Genomic DNA, 26,742 nt, shown 5'->3' on the forward strand with positions numbered 1-26,742 from the left:
AACTAAGAAGAGTTCAATACAAGTTATGGGTTTGACAAAAGAGCAACTTATGTAATATCACAAGCAAAGCCTACTAGAACATGGGTTGGAACCCAATGTAGGATACATCGGCTTTGCTTCACTAATCTTAAATTGAAGATTCTCTTTTCCCACCATGGCAATTAAATGTAATAGAGAACCAGCAAAAGCATCTTTCTGGTACACATTGCTTCCCTGTTTAAAATAAAAGTCATACTGCCAGATCTGTGAAACAACAACAGACAAAAACAGGCTTTGTTTAAGTGGAAGATACAAAGGGCTCTTTTGCAAGCCCACTCGAAAATTCTAGGTTTATCTGTTTGGGTCCTTTTCCATAAACCTTCCCAATCCAATCAGCCAGAACTTGTTTTGCGCCTCATCTATAGCAGAGATTGGCAATCTGTGGCCCATAAGCTGGATCTGGCCTGCAGAACCACTAGATCCAGTCTGCATACAAGGGCTTCAGCAGCATTTGGCAATGGTGGGGTTTAGCTGTGGGCACCTTCCATGTGCCACCACAGAGACAAGCAGTATCTGGGATCTAACACCCGTCCACTCACCCCTGCCCAGGAGTTAGTCATTTCAGCCTGCAGCTGGAAAAGATTGCTTACCCTGTACCAATTTTGGAAGCCATGCAACTCAAGACAGTAAGGTGGCTTTGCAGACATTAAAAAAAAATGTGCTTTACCAGAAGAAGCAGTGCATTAGTTTGACCTGGTTCAGGGACCTGAACATTCCCCCAGCTTCCGGTTTGCTCCCGCAATTCCCAGTTTGATTCCCCAGCTCTGTGATAATTTCCCCAGCTCTTTCCAGGGGTCACAGGCCCCCGGATCTGTGCACTGGGTTTCAGCAGGTTGCCACTGCAGTTTCAGAGGCAGCCTGCTGAAACACCATGTGCAGATCAGGGGCCTGCACCCCCCGGGGAAGAGCTGGGGAAATGATCAGAGAGCTCGGGGATTGAACAAGGAGCTAGATGTCAATATCAGATAAGTCCTTCCCCCTCTTTCCCCTCCTTCTCCTTAGTTTCTGTTTAGCTGCAGGAAGCCCAGCTTCAAAACTCAAAATGCTTTGAAACTTTCAAAACGTTCTGAGTGCCCTTGTTTCATTTCAAAGCCTTTTGTTTCGTTTACATTTTGCTGTTTCGAGCTTGAAGCACGTTGAAACAGCTTCAAAACAAAACACCCGTCGAAATTTCGCACAGCCCTAGTAATATACTGTTTCACTGAATTGCCATGCTATTTGTAGAACCGCAAAGAACTCTTGGGAGCTTTCCTCCTTGCCTGATCTGCTTTTCCTATAAACAAAAATTCTTAATCAGGCAAAAACCCCATGAATAATTTGCTGATTCACATAAAATATAAAATCAGTACAATCTGACCCCAGCTCATTTTTCTCAATGAAATCATACAGAGATAACAGAGAGAGAGATGTGGTAACATCTGGATATTTCACAACATCATTCTGAACTGAACCTGGAGCTCCATGACACCAGTGGACAAGTTCATTCTCCCGCTCAATTGTCTCTCCCAGTTCAGGAGGCCAGTTGCAGTTCTGTTCTTGCTCCATAAGGAAGTCAACACTCTGCCATATAAGCTCCTGATCTGGAGGCTGGAGGTACTCATAATAGGACAGCAGCATCTGAAGGATAGATGAAAGTCCATGAGCTGCACCTGTAAAGAACAACAATGATAAAATAAGAGAGCTCTATTTGTTCGGATATCCATCCCAGTGCATCTTTTTATCAAAACTCATTTCCCAGGATTTGTTCTGTCTTGTCTAGGCAGGTTATAATGCTGTTTTTAGGAAGGTTATTACAAATGGAAGACATTAAGATTTTTTTACCATTTATCTTTTGTATTCCTAAATATAAGGATAACTCTGTATGAGTTCACCTAAATCCACTGAGAAGTGATCGCAACATTTGAGAACAGTGAACATTAAACACACTTTCTTTTACAGATCTAGCCTGTGTAAGCAACAGATTGCTCTACTGTTTCATGAATATATTATTCCACCAATATACATTATTCCATACATGAATTCCACCACTAGAAAAGAGAAAGTCTCAGCCTAATGGGGAGAACTTCAGAAAGCTTACTCCCCTCATAGGTTTTTCTCAGAAAGGAAATATTAGAGTTTGTATGAGCATGTGGGGTACATAACTAGAAATGCTCTAATCACTGCATTTCATTTAACATAGCACACATACCACAAGTCTATACATGTCCATGGGTGATGAGTTCCTCCTGAGTGTGCAGGGGCACCCACACAAGCCGCCGGTGGCATCAGTGGCAGGGCCAGAGCTGGTGAGCATCCAAAGATGCTGCTGGCAGCATCAGCGGTGGGGCCAGAGCTGGTAAACTCCTGCAGACGCCGCTATTAGCATCAGTGGTGGGGCCAGAGCTGGCAAGCTCCTGCGGATGCCACTGGCAGCATCGGCAGCGGGGACGGCCCTGTCAGGGGGGGCATGTGCCCTGCCCCATGCTCCCTCTGTGTGTCGCCTACGGAGACGTCTATACGAAAGTCAGACCTATCTGTATGATCATTTGCAAGTAAAGGAAAACAAACACTACATATTGTCTGCATCTACACATCAGTATTTATCGTCTTATTTCTGAAATAATAACCTTGGTATCTATGCAATCCTTTGTTATAAATTGGTTAGTGTGTTCTACTCACCAAGGTATTCTGTTCCATAATAAGAGTACATGAGTGGGAACGGTTTCCTCCTCTTCACTGCATACTGCTTCCCTGATTCTAATATAGCTTGGCAAATAGATCTGATCTGCACTGGGGTTAATACCTAAACAGAAACACCAAAAACAGACAAGTTGCTATAAATTTTCCTTTTAAATATTATAAAAGGCTCTTTCTGTTTTCATTGACACCCAAATTAGAGCATTGCCTTAATTTATTTCTTTTGTACATGCTATAATATACACCATTAATATTAACAATTATTTATATTTTGTGGTAGGTTTACACAATGTTTCTCATGCCAGGGAATAAATCCTACCCCAAAGTCCAGGTAAAAATTCATAGACTGGAATGGGATTGGAGTTACTGAGTTATTGACTCACTGAAAGAGACACTTCCCCTCTTCCAATGTTATCACAGTTTAAGGGAGATGTGTTCTATGTGCAGAAAATGAAATGCAAAACAGCAGTTCAAGGATAGGATGGTATGAGAATACTAAGCAGCAAAGAAACATAGAGACTTGTAGAAGAAATTAATTTTAAGAAGAAGAGAGGGGGTTTACTAGCTGAATATTGACAGGCTTTGCTAGGTGCAGGGAACAACGTGAAAGAACCTTTTTCAGCAACATGAAAGGAGAAGAGTATTAAATTTGAGGGAGGAGTCTTAAATTTTCTTGTTGGTTTCATCCTTATGCTGAAGATAAACTCTTGGTATATTAGATACTTGGTTTATGAAACAGCTTAAGACATTTACATGTCTGGTGGACCCCTTGTGGGGAACGACTACTGAAAGTGAAGTGAAAGGTAACCTCATGAAGACAGTTAGGGCCCTGTTATACATTCATTTTAGGCAACTCCTGGAGCTCCTAACCCCTGGATTTTCCACACATTCACATCTGAAATTAGTTTTAAACACATTTTAGGTGTCTTAAAGTGATGCCACTGCAGGGCAGTTTTATCTCTGATCCATGTTACCCAGCTCACTTTCCATTAAGCTGTGACCACTCCTCACAGATGAGCCACTCAAGTTGAAGTCCTCCAGCATCCCAGGATGCAGAACCTCCCCCTCCCCCACTCTCCTCTCCTGTGCGGGCAAAGGTTTCACCCCCTGAACTCTACTGCCCAGGGGGAGGTTCTGGCACCAAGCCAATCCCCCTCCCCTCCTGAGGGTGTGCAACCTCATGCAAACAGCCTGCAGAGCACATGTCAGCTAGACAGTCTGTAGGGCACAGATGGGTTCATGAGTAGGGTCTAGGGGGGTTGGGGAGGAACAAAAAAGGGGGCTGGATTGGATCCCCATGATCCGGGGCTTCCTTCACAAGGCAGGGACAGTGGGTTTCCCCAAAGCCGCTTTTCTCTCTGCTCCTACTTCCCAGATACCCAGAAAGCACAACTTGCACCCCTCACACTTCAATCCCAAATCCCTATCTATTAAAACATGAGATCTTGTTTAATTTACTCTTTCTTTGTTTCTTTTTACTTTTTTTTTAACTTTTTTATTTTATCCTTCAGTAGCTGACTTCCTTCATTTCCTCTCCTTTTCCCCACCTCCATTTCCTTTTCACCTCCCTTTACATAACCCACCCCAATCCCATCAACTCTGCCTCCCAGCTTCATGTTCCCATTCCCCATAATCCATCTCTCACACCCCCCCACCTAGAACAAGGACAGAAGTCTGTCCTTGCTCACCAGCCCTGCAGTGGCAACTCAAATCTGTGCAGGTGGGGGACAGCTGGAAAAGGTTTTTAGCCTTAAAGTGCAAAAGCTCCAAACTTGAGCTAGCATTAACACCAGTCAACATTTAAGCAGCTCAAAGTGCAATGTGTAACAAGGTTCTTAGGGACTAGCCATACTTGCAGTGCTTCATCAACATGAATGGGCTAAAAGGGTTAAATAAATAACTCATAATCAACAACTCACTATAAATAAATTGACTGAACAATGGCCTACCATACAGCATTAAAAGGAAAATATGTTTACCAATTATTCTATTTTATATTAGATTAACATTAGCAGTCTCCTCTTTATCAGTGGCATATGTAAGTAGCTGACCGACACAAAGGAAGCTGAGAGGTTTGTTTACAGGCATTTTTAATTGCTTGGATCATTACAATAATTAGTATTCTAACTTTGCCTTGTTTTGTAACCGTGCATAAGAAAAGCATTTTATGCACAATTCCTTTCCCCTCATGTAGGATGAGAATTTGAAGAGAAGAATGGCAAGAAGGGACAGAAAAACAAACACAGGACATAACCAACCCTGACAGAAGTAGTAACAGGCAGAAAAATTAATAATAACTTCCAAATATTTTCTTTTCAATTTCCTGAAAAAATAGTGTTTACATTATGCTACGTTTCCCTAGGACTCCAAATGACCTCCTCACTTTTAAAGAAAGCCTTCTGAATCAAGTGTGCAGGCAATGTTCTACAAAAGCCATGCAAAAGAAATGAAGATAGTTTATGTTATTTCTCTTGATAGAAGAAAGAAAGAAAAAGCTGGAATCTTTAGTTTTCAATGTTGAACCTTGCTTGAGACCAAATAAAGTATTAATCAAACAAAGGTATCAAACTGGTTTGGCCTCCCTGGCCAGATCCAGATTAGAGCTCTCCTCGCAGGTCACATCTGAACCCACTCTGGTGACTGGGCAAGCAGCGGCAGGAGACAGCTGCAGGATTTAAGGCACTCCTTGCGTGTGCTCTGCTGCTAACACATCCCCAGTGGGGCTCTGTAGCTCATTCCTGCCCTGCCCCCAAATTCCCAGCCCCTCCAGGAGTCCTGTGGGCCAGATGACAGCTCTGCAGGCCTTGATTTTTCATTAATCATTGGACCTAATCACTTAAGTGTTACTGAATTGGCAGCAACGGCTTACATCCTAAGCCAGTCAGCTGTACTATTAGTGAAGTACAGAACACCACACTCTTTTCTGATTTGTTATTCTACTGCTTTGTAGCTGTGTTTATGTCTGATCCTCTAAATCTGCACTTTGTAAAGAAGTTAGTGAATTTACCTAGTATAAACAAATCTGGTCAGGCTAATTATGCATTGCATAGGTCCTCCTACCCACAGTCTTGCAAAGGGTATTTAAAGAATACAGTATTTTGGAAATGAGATCAGTCAGCCTCCTTACTGTAGTTTCCATTTAATGCATACTAAACCAAACCATGTTCTGTTTTTCTTCTTTCTCCCCACTCTCCCAAGCTCTAGTTGGTACCTGCTGTCTCTTGGGTTGCACTTGCAGCAGACAGCAATGCCTTCAGGGCAAAATAACACCCCCAGACTGAACCACTTCCCCCTCGTGGTGGGATGTGAAGCAGAGAGGGAGCACAGTGGGTTGGGTAGTAGGAACAAAGGACACCTGGAGGTAGTATCTGCCAGGCAGGCAATCGACACTTTGTGCTGTTCGCAGGAATCAACGCACAGAGGCATGGTGGAATATTTGCTCAGCATCCCTCTGGCAACGGAGTGTAAGCAGGGCATGCTTCCAATAGGGAACATGAACCTGAGCCTGCTCCAGTTTTGTCTCAACGTTGCTACAGCACAAAATTCCACAAATTTGGAACGGCACAGGTTGAACATGTCCCAAGACCCCGAGACAGAGAATTCCTCTACTGTTGCCTAATTATTAGCACCACTTGGGAAACCTGGTTTGTCTGTTTACACAAAATGTAACAAATGCAACAGGAGAAACTCACACTACAATATACCATACCCTAGGGCATATCCTAATCCTATATCTTAAAGTCATTTATCTGGGAGATGTAGGACTTGGAGCCCTGCTTCAAGTGAAGCTTTCCCATACCTAAGTGCTCCAACCATTGGACTAATAGATATAAGAGAGATGGGACCATAGCCTTCTCCTATTTGTCCTGTGTCTTTGGTCAGGTCTGGTAAGCATGTTCTGAAAACTTACTGGATTGGTCTCACAGGAAAAACAGAGGAATGGCTACACTGAGAATGCCATTGGGTCTTAAGTACCCAGCAAATCAGTGCCATCAGGACCAGAATATTTGTGTACACGCTGATGGTTAGAAATGTAGGTGCCAATGCATCTTTGCTGGTGGAAATGTCATTGCTTTGGGAATTGAAGTATCTCCATGGTTACGGCAGCAGCTGAGCAGCAGTTCTTCTAACTGTATATATTTTGGACTGAGGCACTAGTCCCCAGGGATAATAGGTATCTGAAACCCATATGGAATGACTCTATTATCTTCCTATTGGATAGCATGCCTGCGTATGCAGCACCATACTGCAAACTGATGTCCAAGGGGCCTTATTCTACTACTTTGCACTTCCCATGAGTCATGAAGAGAGAAGGCAAAGCTGATGTAACATGGCATCACTTAGCATATGATGAAGTGGGCTGTCACCTACGAAAGCGTACACCTTTCTGAACGAGTTAGTCTCTAAGGTGCCACCTGTCTTGCCTTCTGCCTCAATGGTTTAAGAGAGCGTAGAATTCTGATGTAGTAGCCTTTTACACTTACGTTACAAAGGCAGAAAAGACTACAAAAGGTATACAGTCCTGACAAATCAGATACTATTACGGACATAGATAGTGCATCTATGCGTGAAATTAATGTGAGTGAATAAACTCTATTGCATATCACACCAGAGTTTATTGCTCCAGGCACTGTATCTTCACATGTGCCCGGGGCCACAACATGTTGAGTCAGGTTGGAGCAGCACCAGCTGGTAGGGGGTTCTGGGGGTCAGCCTTCCAGCCGGGGCTGCTCCTACCCAGTTCAACATGCTGCAGAACGGCTGGCTGGGGCATGAGGGTGCTCCAGTACAGTTGCCCCGCACTGAAGCACGCTCATACCCTAGCCAACCCCATCAGCATCTACACGTGAGTTGCTGTGCACTAAAGAAAGCCACTGCAGGATAGTGTTTGTATTTACAAGTACTAACCTGTGGCAGAGTGAATTAATTTCCTGCAGCCTAATAGGGCCACCCCTGTAGATGTTGAGATTTTACTGGGGAGCTAATTAGGCAGCTCTGCAATAATGCTAATTAGGCAGCTCATGCAATCTCATGTAGGTGTGCCCACTGGGTCTCTTTCAGCATCAATTGGATATTTTTCTCACATGCACTGAAAAAAATCAGTGTTGCCAGTTATTTTCCCCTTATAATATTCCCATGCACTGTTTAAAACTGAAGCTTATTTTAGCTTTTGAGTTCTTAATTTCTTGAGCTCTCTTCATACTTTCCTCTGTCCTTGAGGGTAAATGCCACTTGTCTAAGTTTAGACGACAACACAAGTTTCACCTTGCTTACTGCCCCTTCTGGATCCTTAATGAAGATGATAAACAAGACCAGAACCAGCATCAATCTCTACAGTACTCCAAATGAAAATTGGTATCAGTTATCTTCAAATGGTGCCAGTATCACTTGGAAAATTATACAACAGAAAAGGACTTCATATTGGCATTATGCCACTTTTATTTTGACTGATGATCTGCAATTTGTACCATGCAGATAAGCAACTGAGTAGAACTATTAGCATAAGCTATGGGGAAAAAAAAGCTGACAGTGAAAAGGAAGAAGATCAAAATGAAGGTTATATAGCCCTCTGAGTCATGTGAATTTTATTCTACCCTGTGACTCTAAACAGTGGTAGTAATTTTGACTTGATATCATCTGTGCCAGATCTAACATCTCATGCATAAGTAGTTTTAACACAAAGATAATTCCAAAGGATGAAAGAGCAACAACAGTTTCCTGTGGCATGGAGGGGAAGTGGCCACTGCATGGAAGTATACCCATGAATCCAAAACCAATTCAAGCCACACCTTCAAATAAAGACACTCCAGACATTGTTTATATCTTGATATTGCAATATTTTAAGGACAGAATTAGGACCAGGAAATTAAACTGCAGAAGGAAAGGGAAAGACACCATTCCCTTTAAAATACAAATTAGTTATCACAGAAAAGTCCAACAAACAAGGATTGTTTCTCCTTGTTAAAAGTTTATTATTTGATCTTTGCATACAAAAAAGGTGAAAGCCTCATCATTCTTCCCTTTGCGAAACTCATTCTCAGTTGCTACCTTATATAAGCCAAGTACGCTTTGAGACAAGAAAACTGGTGTGTCAGAAGATGTGATTCACATTACTCAAACTTCACAAGGAAAGACAGAAAAAGAATACCAATCACAGGATAAGTCACAGCATCACCCTCATCAAAAATAAATAACAATATGTAGTACCTACATGGTACTTACTGCCATCTGAGGGTCTCAGAGTGCTTTGTTAACTAAATTAACTAATGTAAGCAATTATCTTCCCTACCTAGAGATTACTAGCGCACTAATTGCTGCTCTGATAGCACTCAATTATTCGGTCCATTTCCAGTGGATTTGTAGTTTAATAGAATCATTCCACTCATCATTACTGGGGGAGTGCGCAAGGTAGGGAGAAAGACATGCTGACTCTTACGTTTTCTGGGTCTGTTCTTTTGAATCAAGCTACAAATATTTATTTAAGATCATATAGGAGATGAAGCTTCTATATAGTCTAACGTCTTTGTATTAATGTTCTAATTTTTCCCCGAAGTCTAGGCTCTATAGGAAATTCACTTAATACCAGACAGCACAAAAGACCACTTAGGCCACTCTTCCTGGATACCTGTTTTGGGGACTTAACCCTGATAATTGAAGTAGAGCTAGCAAAAAAAAAAGTTTAATCAAAGCTTCACTGTGATTTAAAATTACTGGTTTTTCAGATAGCAAATTTTCATTTCATTCCACATTTTCCATTTTTTGGTTAAAACTAAATGAAGTAAAAACATTTCACACACACTTCAAAAAAATTTACGCAGTATCAAGAAACCTGAATATTTCTGTTCCTTTCAGATTTTCACAAATTTAGCATTTCCTGAACAATTGTAGTGCTGAGCTCCCTAGCTCCCAATCCAGCTCAGTGTCTGAACAACAATTTTAACTTTAAACATTTCAGAGAGAAAGATTTTTGGGTTGCGAGAGATCCAGTACATAAGTGCCCTAAACACTGTTATGGGGTTTGTGGGTTTCTTAGTGAAAATTTTAATAAATACTTTGTCCCATTTCACATCAGATCGGAGTCAAATATCAAAACTTGACCACTTCTCACAAAGGTCTGTTTTCCAGCCAGTGTTATGCATCATTCATGCCCTGGGAAATTTCCTAGGTTGTAAGGATCAGTTTCACTTTGTAGTAGATGGGGTACACATACAGGCAAAGAATGGGCTACACACAAAGCAATGGGGTACACACCAAGTCAAACTACAGCAAGAGTACATAGCTATTCAGCAGAGCACACTGTTGATTGTGAAGTAGCACTGACCAAAGCTGGTCAATTCCTATTTACCGGTTAGGTGCACAGTCAATTTCAAAATGTGTGGTCAGCACGGTATATAGATAATGCAAAGCAAAGGAAAACCTTGGCTGGAGATAAGAAAGACAGCCACTAGAGGAAACTAAGGCGAGAGCTCTGTGAAGTAAAAAAGAAGAAAATGAAAGATGCATGAGCCAACAGGCCAAGCATGAGAAGGGTAGAGATAGTTTGGTTAAAACAAATGCATATAGAGAAAGCAAAGTTATTTAGTGGTAACTGAAGTTTTTTGAGATGTATTTTCCATATACACATTCTCATCTGTGGGGCTCACACCCTGTACTTCAGCTGGAGACTTTTTGCCTTAGCATTTGTAGAGTGTTCTAGCTTTAACAACACTTAACATTCCACTGATTTAATATGGTCTAAGAAATAACGTGCAACTTCACCCTAAGTTAAGGTAGTCTAAATATGATACAAGTTTTGCCTGTTCAGATAGCCTTAACTTGACTTTCAATTTGACCCAGTTGCAAGCCTTTAAGTCTACCATTCAATAACTAATTAAAAAATAAGACAGCACTTTTGGAGCAACTGTACATAAAAAATACACCACACTAAGCTAATTATTGGTATCACTTTATCTGGTGTTTGTCTTCTAGCTCTGCAACTGTTACATAAATGTTATTCGCAGAGATCTTTGCTGGCATCATCAACAAAGCTGATGTATACACAATGACACCCTGACATGAGAAAGTTCTACCTGAAAGTTACTATTGATTCAGCTCTGTAAGACCAGGAAAAAAATACATCAATATTTATTTCAAGAGTCTGAGGAAAGTCTGTTTTGTTGTTTCACCTTTAAGACCTTTTTCAGATACTTTCATATTTGAATATCTTCAAACTGGCTTGAACTTAATATTGAATTTGTCACAGCAGGTCCCATTAACACTACAATTCTGACTATGCCACAGAGTTATCCTCGTACATTGAATCAACAAAATATAATAACCCCCATTTTAAAGTGGGAAACAAGCATGAGTTAGCTTTAGAAAGGTACTAAGCTCTGAGGTAACCTGTACACCGAGGCATAAATGACTTGCACAAAGTCACGTAAAAGCCTGTGCCAAAGTCAATCATTGCACCTAAATCTCCTGAGGCCAGGCCAGTCCAGTCTTGTTTTCACTGTAAGAGAATCTTTGCTGCCATAAAAACACAGCTCTCATGGCTGGTACCAGCTCTGACAATGCTGAACTATGCTGCAAAAAACATTAATAATGATGCAGAAATATTTCTGTTGTCTCATGCTGACAGGTGAGTCTTATTACTTTTCCCAGAATGTACAAGCCGCCACTCTCAGAAAGAAGGGCCCGGAGACAAAAATAGAAGGGCTTGGCAGGGAAAAATGTTTAAGTCAAAAAAGTGTTACATTGATGGTGATGCTGGTAATTTTTCAGTTAACAATAAAGGAAAACAATAAGTTGCAATTGTAGCAGGTTGTATGCAACCATTTCAGTTAGAGATGTGTGTGTGGTGGAGGGCAGGATAGGATGATGTTTCATTGCTTACATTGTTATGATTTATATTGTCAGGACACCCTAATATGGTTCTGTAAAATACATTGTCCCAACTATGTTACAAAGTCATAGTGTTGCAAAACAGATGCTCCTAAAGGTGTCAGATAAACCTGGAGTATAAAACTAGTGTGACAAATGAAAGACTAATTATCTGACCCACTTGAAATGAAACTTCTTCAGTTGTAAGAGTCTGTAAATGTAATTTTACATACCAGAACACAGCTCCTGTGGTACGGTTCCTTCCTTTATCCATTTGTCTCCTGCTAACTGGCTACTTAGGACTCAATCCAAATTCACTTTCATGTGCCTAGATGGCACTCACATAGCCTTGTAATAGAAATATTTGGCACCTGAACGTAGTTTGGTTTTTCTGTGACCAAAGTTTCAGTACCAGTAAGACATGTCTGGCCAAGTCTCTTTTGCCCAGGCACCTATACCACTCCAATACAGCCTCCTGAACATACACAGTAGAGAAGCCAGGGCCAACCATAGGCCCACTGAATCCAAAATTGTACCAAAAACAGTTAGGAGGCTACTTAAGTGATACTTAGGAGCACAAAGGTAGAATATGGATCTGGGGCACAGAGGTCACAGTTTTGTCTAGTAGTATTAGATAAACGAAGTGAAGAATACAGCCACTGCAGAACATTTAACACCAATTATTTGATATCATATGTTGTACTGATTAAGTAGTGGAAATCCACTCGAATAGTTATAGTCTGCTTTTTCTAACCCAAATGCAAAGTATTCCTCAGAAAGCCTTCTGTTTCCTCTCAATCAAAATCTAAATTACTTGATTTACATTTGTGGCCTTAGTGTACCAGGGAGTGAACTGAATTGTATGGTAGTTTCAGTTAACTCCCTGGCATGTAAAGCCACTGTGCCAGCAAGGGAAGTAATATTTTTGATGAAGAAATAAATCATTAATACCAAATGGCTAGATTCCTTGAACAGCTAATAGGTGAATTTAAAAGTCACTGTTAAAATTATTCTTTTATTTTTTGTTGGCTGGCCAACTCTGTCTGACATCCAGTAATCTTCACAATGTACATGCTGTTCTTCAGCAAGGGCTATTAATATAATGGATTCAGGGATGCTAATCTTCTGCAATAATAGATTTATAATTCTCCTGTTGGACACCAAAATATTTTGTATTAACAAAACCCAAATGACTCAGTAGCAGCTTGGATAGCTATTACAATACTATAAACAAATACTATCACAAAGTAAAATAGCTATTTTAATTATTTTGCCTTTGCTACTCAAAGACAAAAATAACCAGTTTGGTAATTACAACTTGAAAACAGTTATTATATATCTTCAGTGTAAGATTGTCTAGGCTAAGAACCTTTTCACCACATCCCATCGCACTGAACTGCATATCACATTATACAACATCGCACAATACTACATCCCAATCGCATCGATATTCCAAGTGCCATGTGACAGATGCAGACAAAGGCAATTTGACAAATTGGTATCTTAAAGATTATGACCCAGTTGAATATACTGAATTTTGATAGAAAAGAAAAGTTATATTCAAATTGAAATGGCAACTGTTTTAAGGTACTTATGCATCCTCTTTGCTACAGTAACCCCACAACAAAAAGGCAGGTTTATTGTAACATGGGCCTTCCCAGCATCCTTGCTCACTGGACTGAGTAGCCATGGTGCTGACAGTCATGGTGCTGACAGCTGGCCGGACGCAAAACCGGCAGCATGGGGAAGCAGCATGCGGTGGCAGCACAGCGTGGTGAATGGCGGCAGTGGGGAGCAGGCAGCTTGCGTGCAGCCGCTGCCATTCACCGCTCTGTGCCACCGCCGCGTGCCGCTTCCCTGAGCCGCTGTGCATACCCTCTGGGGCCATCCCAAGTACCCCCGGGGGAACGTATACCACAGCTGACAACCTCTGCTCTAGCTGATGCCATCACTGCCTTACTGACAGGCTCCCACGGGAACAGGGGGAGCAAAGGAGCAGCCTCGTGAGTGAAGAACACAACTTTGTAGTGCTCCAGCCAGGGGGCTGTGCACATGTGTATGCACCCATAGTGCTTTATTTTTGTAATGCTACAAATGAGCATGTGTCCATAGCCTATGAGGTGACTGTTAGCAAATGATGCCTTCTAATGGAGATCACTGGGCTCCCTCCAACACTGAATTTTTCATTTTAAAACCCACTGAATGTATGTGTTCTGACCTCTTGTAACACTCAAGGTATAATATATGACTCCCTCCTCCCTGCTTGCCAGTTGGTCAACAGCACCCCCCAATCTGGAAAGGGCTACACACTAGAACAGGTACCCTCAAGAACGGTTACATTCCTTAAAAAAGGTTGAAAACCCCTAAACTAGAGGCAGCACTCTCTACCACTGCTATGGGTGCAAAAGTTGCTTCTGCTGCTGCCACAAGAACACCAACTGCGGCAGGGTCCCAGCAAGGCAAACTGTCAGGGAACCAGTCACCCTCCCTCCCTCCCTCCGCCTCTTTTCTATTTTTGTCTCTAGCCTCTTTGCCGTTTCATTTTCTTTGTCCCTACTATCCCCCAATGCTTCTGTCATCCTCTCTTCTTCTTCACATTGTGGCAGAAGGCTTGGTGCTCCTGCTACTTTAAGGAGCAGGCAGGCTAGTGCTGAGGCAGCCTGCAGGTATAGCCAGGGCTGGAGTCATTTGACCATGGAGGAAGTCTGTGCTTAGGTAGGATATAAGCCCAGACCTGAGTAGAGCCAGCAGTAACATCTTGGAATCTGCTGAGGAAATAGTTACTGAGCAGGATAGCTGCAGCTCTGAAAGACCAGCAAGGGGAGTGCAGTGTGATGCAGTTTGGAGGTTTGGGGAGGAAGTAAGGGGAGAAGGAGGTTCCTAGGAACCCAGGGAGGGGTCTAGAGCCTGGACTGGGGGGCTAAAAGTGTGGGACCAGCAAGGGTCCATGAGCCTACTGAGGGACAGAGAATGTGGCACCAGAGAGGGTCTAGGAGCCCAAAGGAAGAACTAAAGTAGAAAGTAACATCCATGAGTGATGACACCTGTGAGGCATGGGGCAAGGTGGAGGGGTGGAATGGAGCTACACAATTAACCCATTAGTCAGGGAGCACAGGCACCTGGCACTTATTTGAGAGAGCAATTTGGGAAGCCCTGGGCCAGCCTCCCTCATATAAAAATATAAGACATCAAGGCATGGCAAGTGACTGAAAGGGTGATTGCTCCCAGAGAGTGAGGGCCGAAGTGACCCCAGGGGCTTCATGGCCACCTCTGGAAGGACACCTTGTCATACACTTCCCCTTTCTTATCCTCCTTTCTCCTTTTCACAGTCTCCACTGTATTCTGTCGCCTCTTTCACACACACATACACATTCTCTGCAAGACATATTTGCATTGTTTGCCACCTTAACCTTGGGTCCAACTCTGCCCCTTGCAAGATGAAATAAGACTTTATGTAATGTGAAGAATCAGTTCAAACTATTAGATGAATACAAACGTGTCCCATGGAAGCATATACTTGAGTATCAAATACTGCTGTACTAGAGTGGCCAAGAATTCTTCGGCACGCAAGGAAATCTGAGACAGTTACTCTGAAAAATTCCAACATGAAACAGATCCAAAGTTACTGAGGTTCAGAACAGTAGCTTATACAGCTCAGGGTAACTACATAGTTCCTTTGATTCAAATAATTTGCTAGCTTTGGATTCATACATCCAGGGATGATTTACCAATCATACACATGTGCATCAGTTTTCAGAGCGTGGGCTCAGATCCATCTCCACATAGACTAAACGCCTATGCCCTGACTCTACATGCCTGCAGTAGTTCTAAGCACTAATAAGATGTTTTTAACGTCATCATTTTGAAAGCAGTACACACACATATGGCCTCTTTTAAAAGGACTTCTTAGCCTTACCCAGCCTTCGTTCCATGACCATGTTTTGCCTTTTATCATGTAGAATGAAGAAATATGTTTGCTTCCAACCTTTACATATGGCAGAACTGTGCTCCCCCATACTTTTAATCATGGGAAGGCATCAGGCAAGCCTATGTGAGCACTGCTGTTTGTCTCTCAATCCACAGGCTGCAAATATTGGAGACAATACACTCAGCTACACAGGAGAGGGGAAGAAATACTTTAAATTCAACAAATGTGCTTTTAGATGTTTAATGAGTAGAACCACCTTTCCAAAGGGACACCCAGTAGTTCTTGATGATGATGATAACTATGATGTTTGTTGTCTATGTACTGACATTTTCTGGATTCAAAGGAATAGTAACTATGGCATGGCTCTCCAAGATGTAGCAACGAAAGAAAATGAAGGGGAAAAAAAATCACAGGAACTTTAGCAGATGCAAGACACTCCCTTAGAAAAAATATGGTAATTGTTTAAATTTGATAAATATGATACTAGAATTGGGATTATTATTTGAATATCATAGTAGTGCAGGGAGAACGGAATGTCCAGCTTGAGGAGCATATGTATAATGACTGGAAGCACAGAGCTGGGGAAAAACTAATGAGCCTGGTTTAAAACTTCTTGGATTTGCTTGTCTGAATACCTTTATTCTTCCATATACACAAGCCCTCCAGAAGAACAACCTGGTCTGCACAGGGTGGTTGGTGTAGGTGGCAGAGAGATTGTATCTTCATACCCAGATGCTGGTAAAGTTCTTTAAGTATATACAAAACACATACCTCCTCTAGAGGAGATATGGGAAGGGCTCATGACCGAATGATGATGACATTCAAGTTAAGATTGATGAAACAACTGAAAATGAACTACAGGATTAAGTATGATCGTAACAAGCTTCAAGATCCACAGTTCTGAAAAGAATTAAGACAGAAAAGAATTCCAGGCCAGACTGAGAGAAAGAAATTGCTCTTCTCATCCTTTTAGAGAATGTTTAAAACATAGTTGATAGCTTTACTTAAAACCTAGATGAAGATGCTTCAAAAGTCTGGGGAAGATGAAGAAAAAGAAAATCAAACAGCTATACATTACTAAAGGCATACTGTTTCTTTGCATTCAGTGCAGAGAGCTAAAGCCGAAACATCAAGCAGGAACGCAGAAGGTAGAGAACTACAAACTTGTAAGTAGAGAAGTGAAATCAAAGCTTACACAGGCAAAGGAAAATGGGACACTAAACCACTATGCCTAGGGACAGACAGTCAAAAAGCCTGAGGCTGAATTGATTCAGTCTTTTCAGGCTTGTCTAAACTGCAGGGATTGAACCAGTAAGCAAATAAGCAGACAATCACTTTTCATTGGCAAAATGCAGTCACATGTACTGGCTCCAGCCAGAAGCCAAACTATGCTAGAGTAGGGGCGGGAGATTATTTCGGGCAGAGGGCTGCTTACTGAGTTTTGGCTAGCCATCGAGGGCCGCAGGACAGGCAGCCGGGGCAGATAAGTATTAATTTTCTAAATTTTTTAGGGGCCCCGTGGGCCAGATAGAATGGCCTGACGAGCTGCTTCTGGCCTGCGGCCCGCATTTTGCCCACCCCTGTGCTAGAACATGCCTCTGCTAACAGGAAGGGGAGAGAGAAAGTCCTGCTGGAGCAGAGGGGGCGTGGCCAGGCCCCAGACCCTGCTATGCCTGGGGGGAAGAGGGGAAAGGTAGTGACATTCATAGTTTCATAGATGCTAGGGTCAGAAGGGACCTCAGCAGATCATCAAGTCTGACCCCCTGCCATGGCAGGAAAAAGTACTGGGGTCAAATGACCCCAGCAAGGTGTTCATCTAACCTCCTCTTAAAGACCCCCAGGGTAGGAGCCAGCACCACTTCTCTTGGAAGTTGGTTCCAGATCCTAGCCGCCCTGACTGTGAAGTAGCGCCTCCTGATGTCTAGTCTGAATCTACCCTTTGCTATGTTGTGACTGTTATTTCTAGTCACTCCTGGTAGTGCTCGGGGGGAACAGGGACTCCCCCAATGCCTGCTGGTCCCTCCTGACTAATTTGTAAATGGCCACTAGATCTCCCCTCAGCCTTCTCTTGTGGAGGCTGAACAGGTTCAGGTCCCGTAGCCTCTCCTTGTAGGGCCTACCCTGCTGCCCCCTGATCATGTGGGTGGCCCTCCTCTGGACCCTCTCCATGCTGTCCACATCCCTCCTGAAGTGCGGTGCCCAGAACTGGACGCAGTACTCCAACTGCGGCCTGACCAGTGCTGCATAGAGGGGGAGAATCACTTCCTTGGACCTGCTCGAGATGCATCTGTGGATGCATGACAAGGTGTGGTTGGCCTTCCTGACTGCGTCCCCACACTGTCGGCCCATGTTCATTTTGGCATCAATAATGATTCCAAGATCCTTTTCTGCCTCTGCACTGACAAGAAGGGAGTTCCCAGCCTGTAGGTATGCTGCTGGTTCTTCCTCCCCAGGTGCAGCACCTTGCACTTGTCATTGTTGAAACCCATCCTGTTCTCATCTGCCCACCCCTATAATCTGTCTAGGTCCAATTGCAGCCTATTCCTCCCTTCTAGCATGCCCACATCCCCCTTCTTAGTGTCATCAGAAAATTTGAACAGGGTGCTTTTTACCCCCTTGTCCAAGTAACTGATGAAGATGTTGAACAGCGCGGGTAAAGGACCGAGCCCTGGGGGGACCCCACTGCCCACATCCCTCCAGGTCGAAATCACCATCACCCTCTGGGTGCAGCCCTCCAGCCAGTTAGTGACCCATTTGACTGTGTAGGTGTTGACGCCACAGTCCCCTAGTTTTTTAATGAGAATGGGGGGAGAGACAGTGTCAAAGGCCTTCCTGAAGTCCAGAAAGACTACGTCCACTGCTATGCCTGCATCTAAGGATTTTGTAACCTGGTCATAGAAGGCCACCAGGTTGGTCTGACAGGCCCTGCTTCTAATGATCCCATGTTGGTTGACCCTAAGCATAACCTCTCCTGCTGGCCCCTCGTGGACATGCGCCAGGATAATTCTCTCAAAAAGCTTACCCAGGATTGAGGTAAGACTAACAGGCCTATAGTTTCCTGGATCCTTCTTCCTCCCTTTTTTGAAAATGGTAACCACTTTGGCCCTTTTCCAGTCCTCTGGCACCACACCAGAGCACCACGAGTGCTCGTAAAGCTGTGCCAGGGGTCCCACAATGACCTCTGCTAATTCCCTCAGCACTCTGGGGTGGTGATCGTCAGGACCAGCTGATTTAAATACGTCCAGTCCCTCCAGAAGTTCCCTGACTAGATCCTCACTGACCCTAGGCCTGAATTAATAAAGGCTTGAACAAGAATAGTTCTCTCTCTGAAAAACTATAAACTGAATTGAAGCATGGGCTGTGTATTCGATTACTCTTCCTGCTACCCCTGAGGTCTCTGGGATTTGCAGTCACAACTACAGCAGCAGGACTCTGCTGGGTTGCTCATTACTTCCTCTTCCTGCTTCCAGATGCCTCTGGGATTTGTACACAGTCGCAGCTGGCACTAAGTTTTAGCAGGGCTGCTCTGTACTGGGGGAAGGTGAGTTTAGCCCCACTCCCTGTCCAGACACCAGCCAAGATTTTCAGTGGGGGGAGGGGGGTGGCAGGCAGCGAGCCAGCCAGTGAGCCAGCCCTCACTGTCACAACCAAATTAAGTAGTGCCCATGTCACAAACAAGTAAAACCATTCAAAACAGTTTTTTTCTGCACTAGGTTAACTAAGGGTTAACAATAATGATAGTAACCACTTTTTTTTTTGCTGCGCATGTCAAAAAAAGAAATTTATAACTGCGACACTAACATGAAATAGAACTTAGCCTTCTGTGCTGTACATAAATCATTATAATTGGTCAAAGAAAACAGGGAGTAACCCTGTGAGATAGAACCCTAGCGAAGACCGCTAGATAATTGGCAATTCTAATTAAATTTATGACGTGGTGAAAAGCAATTGGCTATTACACAAATAAAACCTGTCTTCACTTCTGTGAAGAACAGGAGACCTCCACACACACACCTTAAAAACCTCTGAACGTATGCGTGAGAGTAACTGACAAATTGATCACTTGTCAGTTTCCCCCGTCTCGACCCAATCAGACGTAAATCAACGACCCGCCGGCCCGACCTTCTGCCCGACCTCCAAACTCTTATGCAGACTGACCTACGACCTCTAAGCTGTAACTAACCAAGTATCTTTGACCTCCATCTTTCACCACCTTGACGGCATGAGTAAATAATCTTGCTTTGCAACCGATACGCGTCCGCCTAATTAGTTCCACTCCAAGCATCACAAGTGGCCTGATGGCCTTCTAAGGCCCTGGACCCTTATCTGCCTGAGTGGGAGTCAGGGAGAGCTGCTGGCTGGCTGCCCTGGGTCCCGACACTCACAACTCCAGCTAGGGAGCAGAGGGGCAAGGCCAGTCCTGCTCTATGGCTTTATGGAGCAGACAGCCAGCCCAGCCCAGCCCAGGACTGGAAAATTCTGGGGAACTGTGATTTAACTTGAACCAGGAAGCAGTCTGAGACAGAAGTTTCATAAACCAATTTGACCCAAATCAGTTAAGTCTGATACTACATTCAACCAGGTTTACCTTAAACCAGTTTCACGCATTCTGAAGTTGGTTTACATACACAGAACTTATGCTCTATTACAGGTTTAAACCAGTTTTTGATCACTTAAACTAGTTTGTGTGTAACTTCTGCCCCTAGCCTATGAGAGAATCCAAGAAAATATATTTAAGAACAACACTAACAAAGCCTCTGAAGTCATGGAATACCTAACCAGTAATCAACAAGTTAGAATAATAATTACTAAGAACAAAAGGATGAACAACATCTCACTGAAACTAAAGCAGTCAAAAAACAGATGGAAAAAAATACGTTGCAGAGATATATCATTACAAACTTAATGCTGATTCACATGTACTCATCAAAATTATCAAGGTAAAATGTGACGACAATCCACCAGTTCTCAGGTTTGACATTGAAGCAACTGTTAAAGGTCTAAAAATAGGAAAAGCTCCAACCCAAGACAGTGTATCTGCTGAATTTTGAAAGCAGGGAGGAAAAATCATGACTGACATTCTTAAGATTTGTAATGTGTGGCAGCCTAGAAACTGACCCGAGTATCTGACAAAATCAACAGTGATACCTATAAGAAAAAAGGAAACTTGCAAGAACGCAATAATTACACAACTATAAACAAAATAAACCGTGTAAACAAGGTTCTGCTAGATATCTTACTGAACTGAAAGAAACCACAGATGTCACATACGCTAACAGAAGTACAGGCAGACTTCAGGAAAGGCCATACATAGCACAACTGAGATTTGTGATTAGAGAATATTGGATGGAAGATACTGAAGACCAGATGGAGCAGGATCACAACTTTATGGATCTCAGAAAAGCTTCTGATTGTATTTGGAATGAACAAATTGCTCCATGAGCAATTATGGCAAAGCATAATATTAAATCCAAGGATTATTAATACCATGAAATTCTCTAAAGCAGTGGTTTTAAATCTGAGGGGTGCTCAAGGCACCTCTCAGCAAATGCCAGCAAATGCCAAAATAGTTTTCACTATTTTGATTACAAAAAAATAGCATAGCAATTCTGCCATTGCCAAGAACTCAGAAGGATCACAGTACATCGGAACTTTTTTAACACCATGAAATCTCTGGGTTTATTTTATGTACTGAGAGGCAATCCACTGTGCTCATCTGAAATCAGTCAGGAGGCAGGGTGGATATGCACCTTTATAGACGAAATGAGATACATATACAGAGCACAAGCATTTATGAACCCAAGTTCACTTTATCAGATGCTGTGAAAGGCATCCTTTCACAGAATCTGATTAAGCGCACTTGGGTTAACAAAAAACTTGTGCTCTCTCTCTCTATGTATATATATTCATTAGTTAAGTTTATAAAGGTGCTTATTTACCCTGCCTTTTATCTTGTGAATCGTGTTTGTGACCCTAGCAATGCCAACATTGCAAGGCACCCCACAGCACTCTTGAAAGAATCTCAAGGCACCCAGGATGCCACTGCACCCTGGTTGAGGATCATGGCTCTAGAATAGCAGTGCTTGACCTTTTTGGCTGGTGGGCCAGATGGGCAATGCCCAGGCTGTTCGCGGGCCGGATCCGACTAGCGATCCCAACCTGGCACAGAGCAGTCACAGCAGGGTCCCATCTGGCCTTGTGAAGGGGGCCAGGGGCATCCCAGCTCCAACCTGGCCAGGGGGGAGGCAGTATGGCCCAGCCCCACATAAGAAAGAGGGCATGGCCCAGCCCTAAGGCCCCATGGGGGAAAGGGGGTGTGCCTAGCCCTAACCTAGTCTAACAGGGGGAAGGGATCTTGACCTGGTCCTGCAGGGTGAGGGGGCTTGAGCTGATCCCAATCCGGTCCCACAGGAGAAAGGGGCATGGCTCAGCCTCATCCAGCTACAGGAGTGGATGGAGGGAATGTGACCTGGCCCCAACCTGCTGCACAGGGTTTGGGAATTTGGCAGTGGGGGAAGGTGGCCATATTTATTGCCACCACTCACCTGCCACCAAATTTCCCAATCAGCAGGAAGCCCTGCAGGCCAGATACTTATAGCTCCATTGGCTGCATTTGGCACCCCTGCTCTAGAATAACATAATCAATTCTGTCTTCACGGGGAAAACCTTAAGTGAAGAATTTAAGGCTGGTGTTGATGAAAAGCAGGGTTGCCTCCTCACTTCTTTTTTAGCCTCTTTCTCGAGCAAATTGTGTCATGTACACTTGACAATATTTAAGTTTCAAACAGAAGTAAAGTAACTGTCAGAGAGGTCATTGATGACCTGCTACGATAGCACTCTGAGACAGCAGAGGTTATATGAAACTGAACTGAACTTGGAAACCCAGCAGCAGCTTCAACTAGAAGGCAGTGAAATAAGAATAAGACTTTTTTTCAATATCATATAGAAATTTACAGATACCTGACTTCACTTCTCTATGCCATTCTCCTTTTCCTACGACAAGCATGGCTGATTTCTACCATCCTTCAGCTATCAGTTGCCAAAATCCTTGTAATAACTGGAAACAAAATTTTATTTGTGCCATACAAACATTCATGTCAATCACATCTTCAATTTGATATCTATGAATGACAAATCTTTTCAGTGGCGCTTAAGCAGTAAACCTATACATTATCATCATCTTCACAACAAAATGCTATATTTTATGTTTTAAACAGGTAATTCAGTTTTCACAAGCGGTAAGCTGAAGGTGGTCTAAAATGAGAAACAGGTTCCCATCCCAGGACTGAGATCTTAATGTTGGAAAAGTGAGACTGTTTTGACGCATTATGAAGAACCCCTTCCTACATGCACACACAAACACACCACACCTTAGAGTTTAGATGCAAGGGACTCCTGTAGACTCACTTCTATGTAAAAATTGCCCATTAAAGTCACAATTTAACCTCATTAGTAAAATATATTTCATTTTGAAATTTAGTGAGTGTATTCCAACACTATAATTGAGGAGTACCTGTTTCAGGGGGAAGGAGGAGTCATTCACCACCGTGGAAAGTCTACTCTAAATCCAGCTTCAGTTGTTAGTGATCAAAAACATAATAGACTGTGTGCCATGAACTGATGATCTCAATATAGTTTCCAAGCAACCTTAGCATGGAGTCAGGACACAATGGGTATGGTGAATGAATCAGCCCTTTATCTCCAGGGTGGTCCATCCATATCACAGCTGAGTGATGAGAGAAGAACAATGAGGAGAAGCCTGTACTACAGTTGTGTACATTGCATCTCTTCTGTGGACACATGGGGAATATATGCATCCTACACCTTTCAAACCTCTGCATTCACTATAAACATATTTTAATTTAATGTAAGACGACATAGACATGTTGATACCAGGAAGGTTTTAAGAACTAAATTGAAAGAGAAGTTGAAAACAATGAACCAAGGGTAGAGGAAGAAGGGTGCAAAAGATATCTAAAAAAAGCCAGATCAGCAAGAGATACCAAGGAAACAAGAGAAGAACAGAAGTAGAAACAGATTTTTAATTTTTTCACATCTTGTATCATGCAGCATGATTCATCCTTGGATTAAGCCAGCCTCTGCCCCAAAAGGCAGACAATTCATGGGCTGGAGGGAAGCTAACACCACCAAAAACAAGTGGTTTAGATCAGGAAAGCATTGTTGTCCTGCTGCTCCAGAGGATGTGCTATTTTAATGGATTCTTTGAGCAGTAACTCCTTCTGGGGCTCCTATAGTATCCCAAGTACTGTGTATACTGTTGTGGAAACCTTAGCCAATGCAGGAATATATACTCAGCTTGTTCTCCCTTGTACTATATAGCTATGGATCATTCCTGTCTATTCTCCCAATGTCAGTGAAGGTTAGGGAAATTTTAAAATTGTCCAGGTTAAGTGAAAATGTTAACCTATTAAAAAGGTTGCAAAATCTCAGGCAGTTGGTAACACATAAGGACTTCTCTACCTTCTTCCACCACCATCTTCTGACAGTGAAAATGACACTGCTAAAAGAAGTGTCACTATGGAAAGAATAAATCAAATCACCTAATAGTAAGGTTCATAAATAAGGAAATAGAATGAAAACATCACTGCAATGAAAGAGAAAAAAAGGAAATGGTTATAGAAACAATGGGATACAAATAACACTGTAATGGATTTTAGCTCTGTTTGCATAGACAGTAAGAGCAGTGGAAATGGAGCGTTACTAGGGAGACAGATCTCCTGCAGAATGTATAGAAGCAGTGGCTTTGGAAACATTTAAATAATGTATAGGAAAAAAAACCAAGGCAAAAAGCTTCTTATGTAAAGTGAAAACACCAAAGGCAGAGGGCTCTGTAGTATCTACATTTTATAAAAATGCAGTGAGCACTAATGACACAGTGCCTCTGTCAGGAAAATATTTTATTTTCTATAAGAGAAGCTTTAGTGACAATTTAACTAAGGCTAATGAAATTCTAATACAGTCTATATCTTATTCTATACATTGTTATTAATAATGAACAATAACATTATTCAGTAAGTGCCAGGTCCTGCAAAGTCTTACTAGCTAAAGGAATTCTCACTTGTGCAAGAAGTTACCCTAAAGTTACAGTGGTGATCTGAGTAATGAAAAACTAAAAGAAAGGGAATATATCCTCAATATGAACTGAGGGTTACTCAACAGAATTTATCTTTCAGGACAAACCTTCTTCAGGACAACTGGAAATTGAAGGTACCATCTGTTAAATGGAAGTATCATTTATGCAGAATCAGGGCTCAACATCTGACTGACTGTTTTGCCAGGGAAATAAAGGAGGAAAGCAAAGTTTTTTAAAAAGCATCTATTCAAGGACAATCAAATTTGTGGAATGTAGGTTATCATTTAATTTAGGATAAAGAAATACAGGACCAACTGCAAAGGCCATGTTTCCATGGAAGGCATACATTTCTCTTTGGATTGGAAACATCTGCTTGGCAGCCTCAAAAAAAATGAAATCGGGAAATAAGGAAACGAGTTGCAGTGAGTGTATACATAACCAAGTCACCAGAGGTAGCTTTTTTGGGTGGTTAGTACCAGGACACATTGTTAATAGTTCTAACTGCCCCTGACTCATGATGTGTGATTTCAGGCAAGGAGTGCCTCACTGGCAGGATCTAACCCAGAGATGTGCTAACTAAAATAATCCCCCATCAGGATGGGAGTTCTGATCAATGAGCACTTACTACATCAGCTTACTACACTCCTTGCTAAGGTTATCTTGCTTATTTTAATGGGTGGTCTTTGTAATTTTACTTCCCCTACCCCTCTAACAACATGTATGAGGAATTAGGATGAGGTAGTGGGAGAAGGAAGATAATATGCTAGGAAGGACAATTTAGTAGTAGTAAACCCAGGCAGAGAATCACGTGATTTGGATCCTAGTCCCTCCTCTGTCGCACGCTTACTCTGTGACCTTGGGCAAACAAACCATTCTTTAACCCTGCTGTTAAATGGATATAACATGTACGTGATTTTCTGGACGATGCGGGAATTTAACTCCTTAGAGCCATTCTGGCTTGAGCTTTCAGGAAGTACTGGGGAGAGGGAAATAGAGGAATCTTTGTCCTCCTCACATTGCCCCACACAAAGCCAAGTACAACGGCCGTTTCCAAACTCCATAGGGACTTCTCTCTGCCTATATTCAAAGTTGTAACAAAGGAAACAATTATGTGCAGTAGGGTTCATGACTTCATGCCCTACAAATGGTGAGAGAATAGAATACCACCCCCCCACACCATGCACCCTGAAACTCCAAAAGAGCTTGAGTCTCTCAGATGCAATGTCCCTGGATGATGCTACTCTGTGCTGCATCCTGCATTGTACTGCACATACAAAGCAACACCTGCCCTCTAATAAGGTTTGTCATCCTCAAATGAAAAGTGCTCTCAGTCTGCAAAGTAGTATTGTTGTTGTTATAAGACTTCAGTTAATAAGCTCTACACGTTATTTTAACATGTACACTATACTTCTTTGTGTGTTTGTTACTGTAAGCGTTCAAGCAATTCAGTTAACATTTTTGTTACCTTTTCTGCTGGCTTTATTTTCCTGGTGTCCCCTAAATTCTCCATTAAATGAATTTCCTTGGACAGGGGCTACAATGACAGGTATTGGATGGGGCAGAACTGCTTGTGTTTACAGCATTTATTTACTTGTAGTATTTGCTTCCTTTCCCAGGAGGAAAAAGCCAGAAGCTAAACACTTGCAAATCAGTGATTAACAGAGCAAACCAAGATCTGACCTGACAAGTGGACAGAAAAGAGAACTTAATAAATGTCTGTTTAGCTACAGCACCAACTACTCAGGACAAACTTTGCTGCAACAGAGATGATTATTATTTATTCAGAGAGCCTTCAGCATCGGTCTGGATACAATCCTCAAAGGGCAAAAACCCAAGTCTATTGAAATCAATGGCAAATAAAGCCAGAATTTCATCCCAGTTTTTCAGACCAGCTTAGATGCAATTTAAGGATAAGTGGCCAGAGTTTCAAAACAACTTTGCACTTCAGAGGTACTGAGCACCTGAAAGCATCTGAACACTTTTGAAAATGTGACCCACAAATACAGAGTGTGGCCCCAAACGCACACATACACATCAGTGCTAATTATTGCAACTATTATTTTCTGTATTAGGCAATGCACTGAATTTTATTCCCCACTTTGTATTATAAAGAACTTCCTTGAGAAGTCTGAAGTAAAGCATA

At 42.5% G+C, this 26,742-nt stretch overlaps 1 protein-coding gene across 1 annotated transcript in view; it reads right to left on the bottom strand.

Moving 5' to 3' along the window:
• The window catches only part of LANCL3 (LanC like family member 3), a 42,381-nt gene that overhangs the window by 14,188 nt on the left and 1,451 nt on the right, over positions 1-26,742 (bottom strand). Inside the window, exons 2-3 of the mRNA XM_006273653.4 lie at positions 2,698-2,821; positions 1,491-1,688 (exon numbers count right to left, since the gene is read on the bottom strand). Of these exons, the coding sequence (XP_006273715.3) occupies positions 1,491-1,688; positions 2,698-2,821 (322 nt within the window). The remainder of the gene's footprint in view (positions 1-1,490; positions 1,689-2,697; positions 2,822-26,742) is intronic.

This window comes from Alligator mississippiensis, chromosome 1, assembly GCF_030867095.1.
Source record: "Alligator mississippiensis isolate rAllMis1 chromosome 1, rAllMis1, whole genome shotgun sequence".
NCBI lineage: Eukaryota > Metazoa > Chordata > Crocodylia > Alligatoridae > Alligator > Alligator mississippiensis.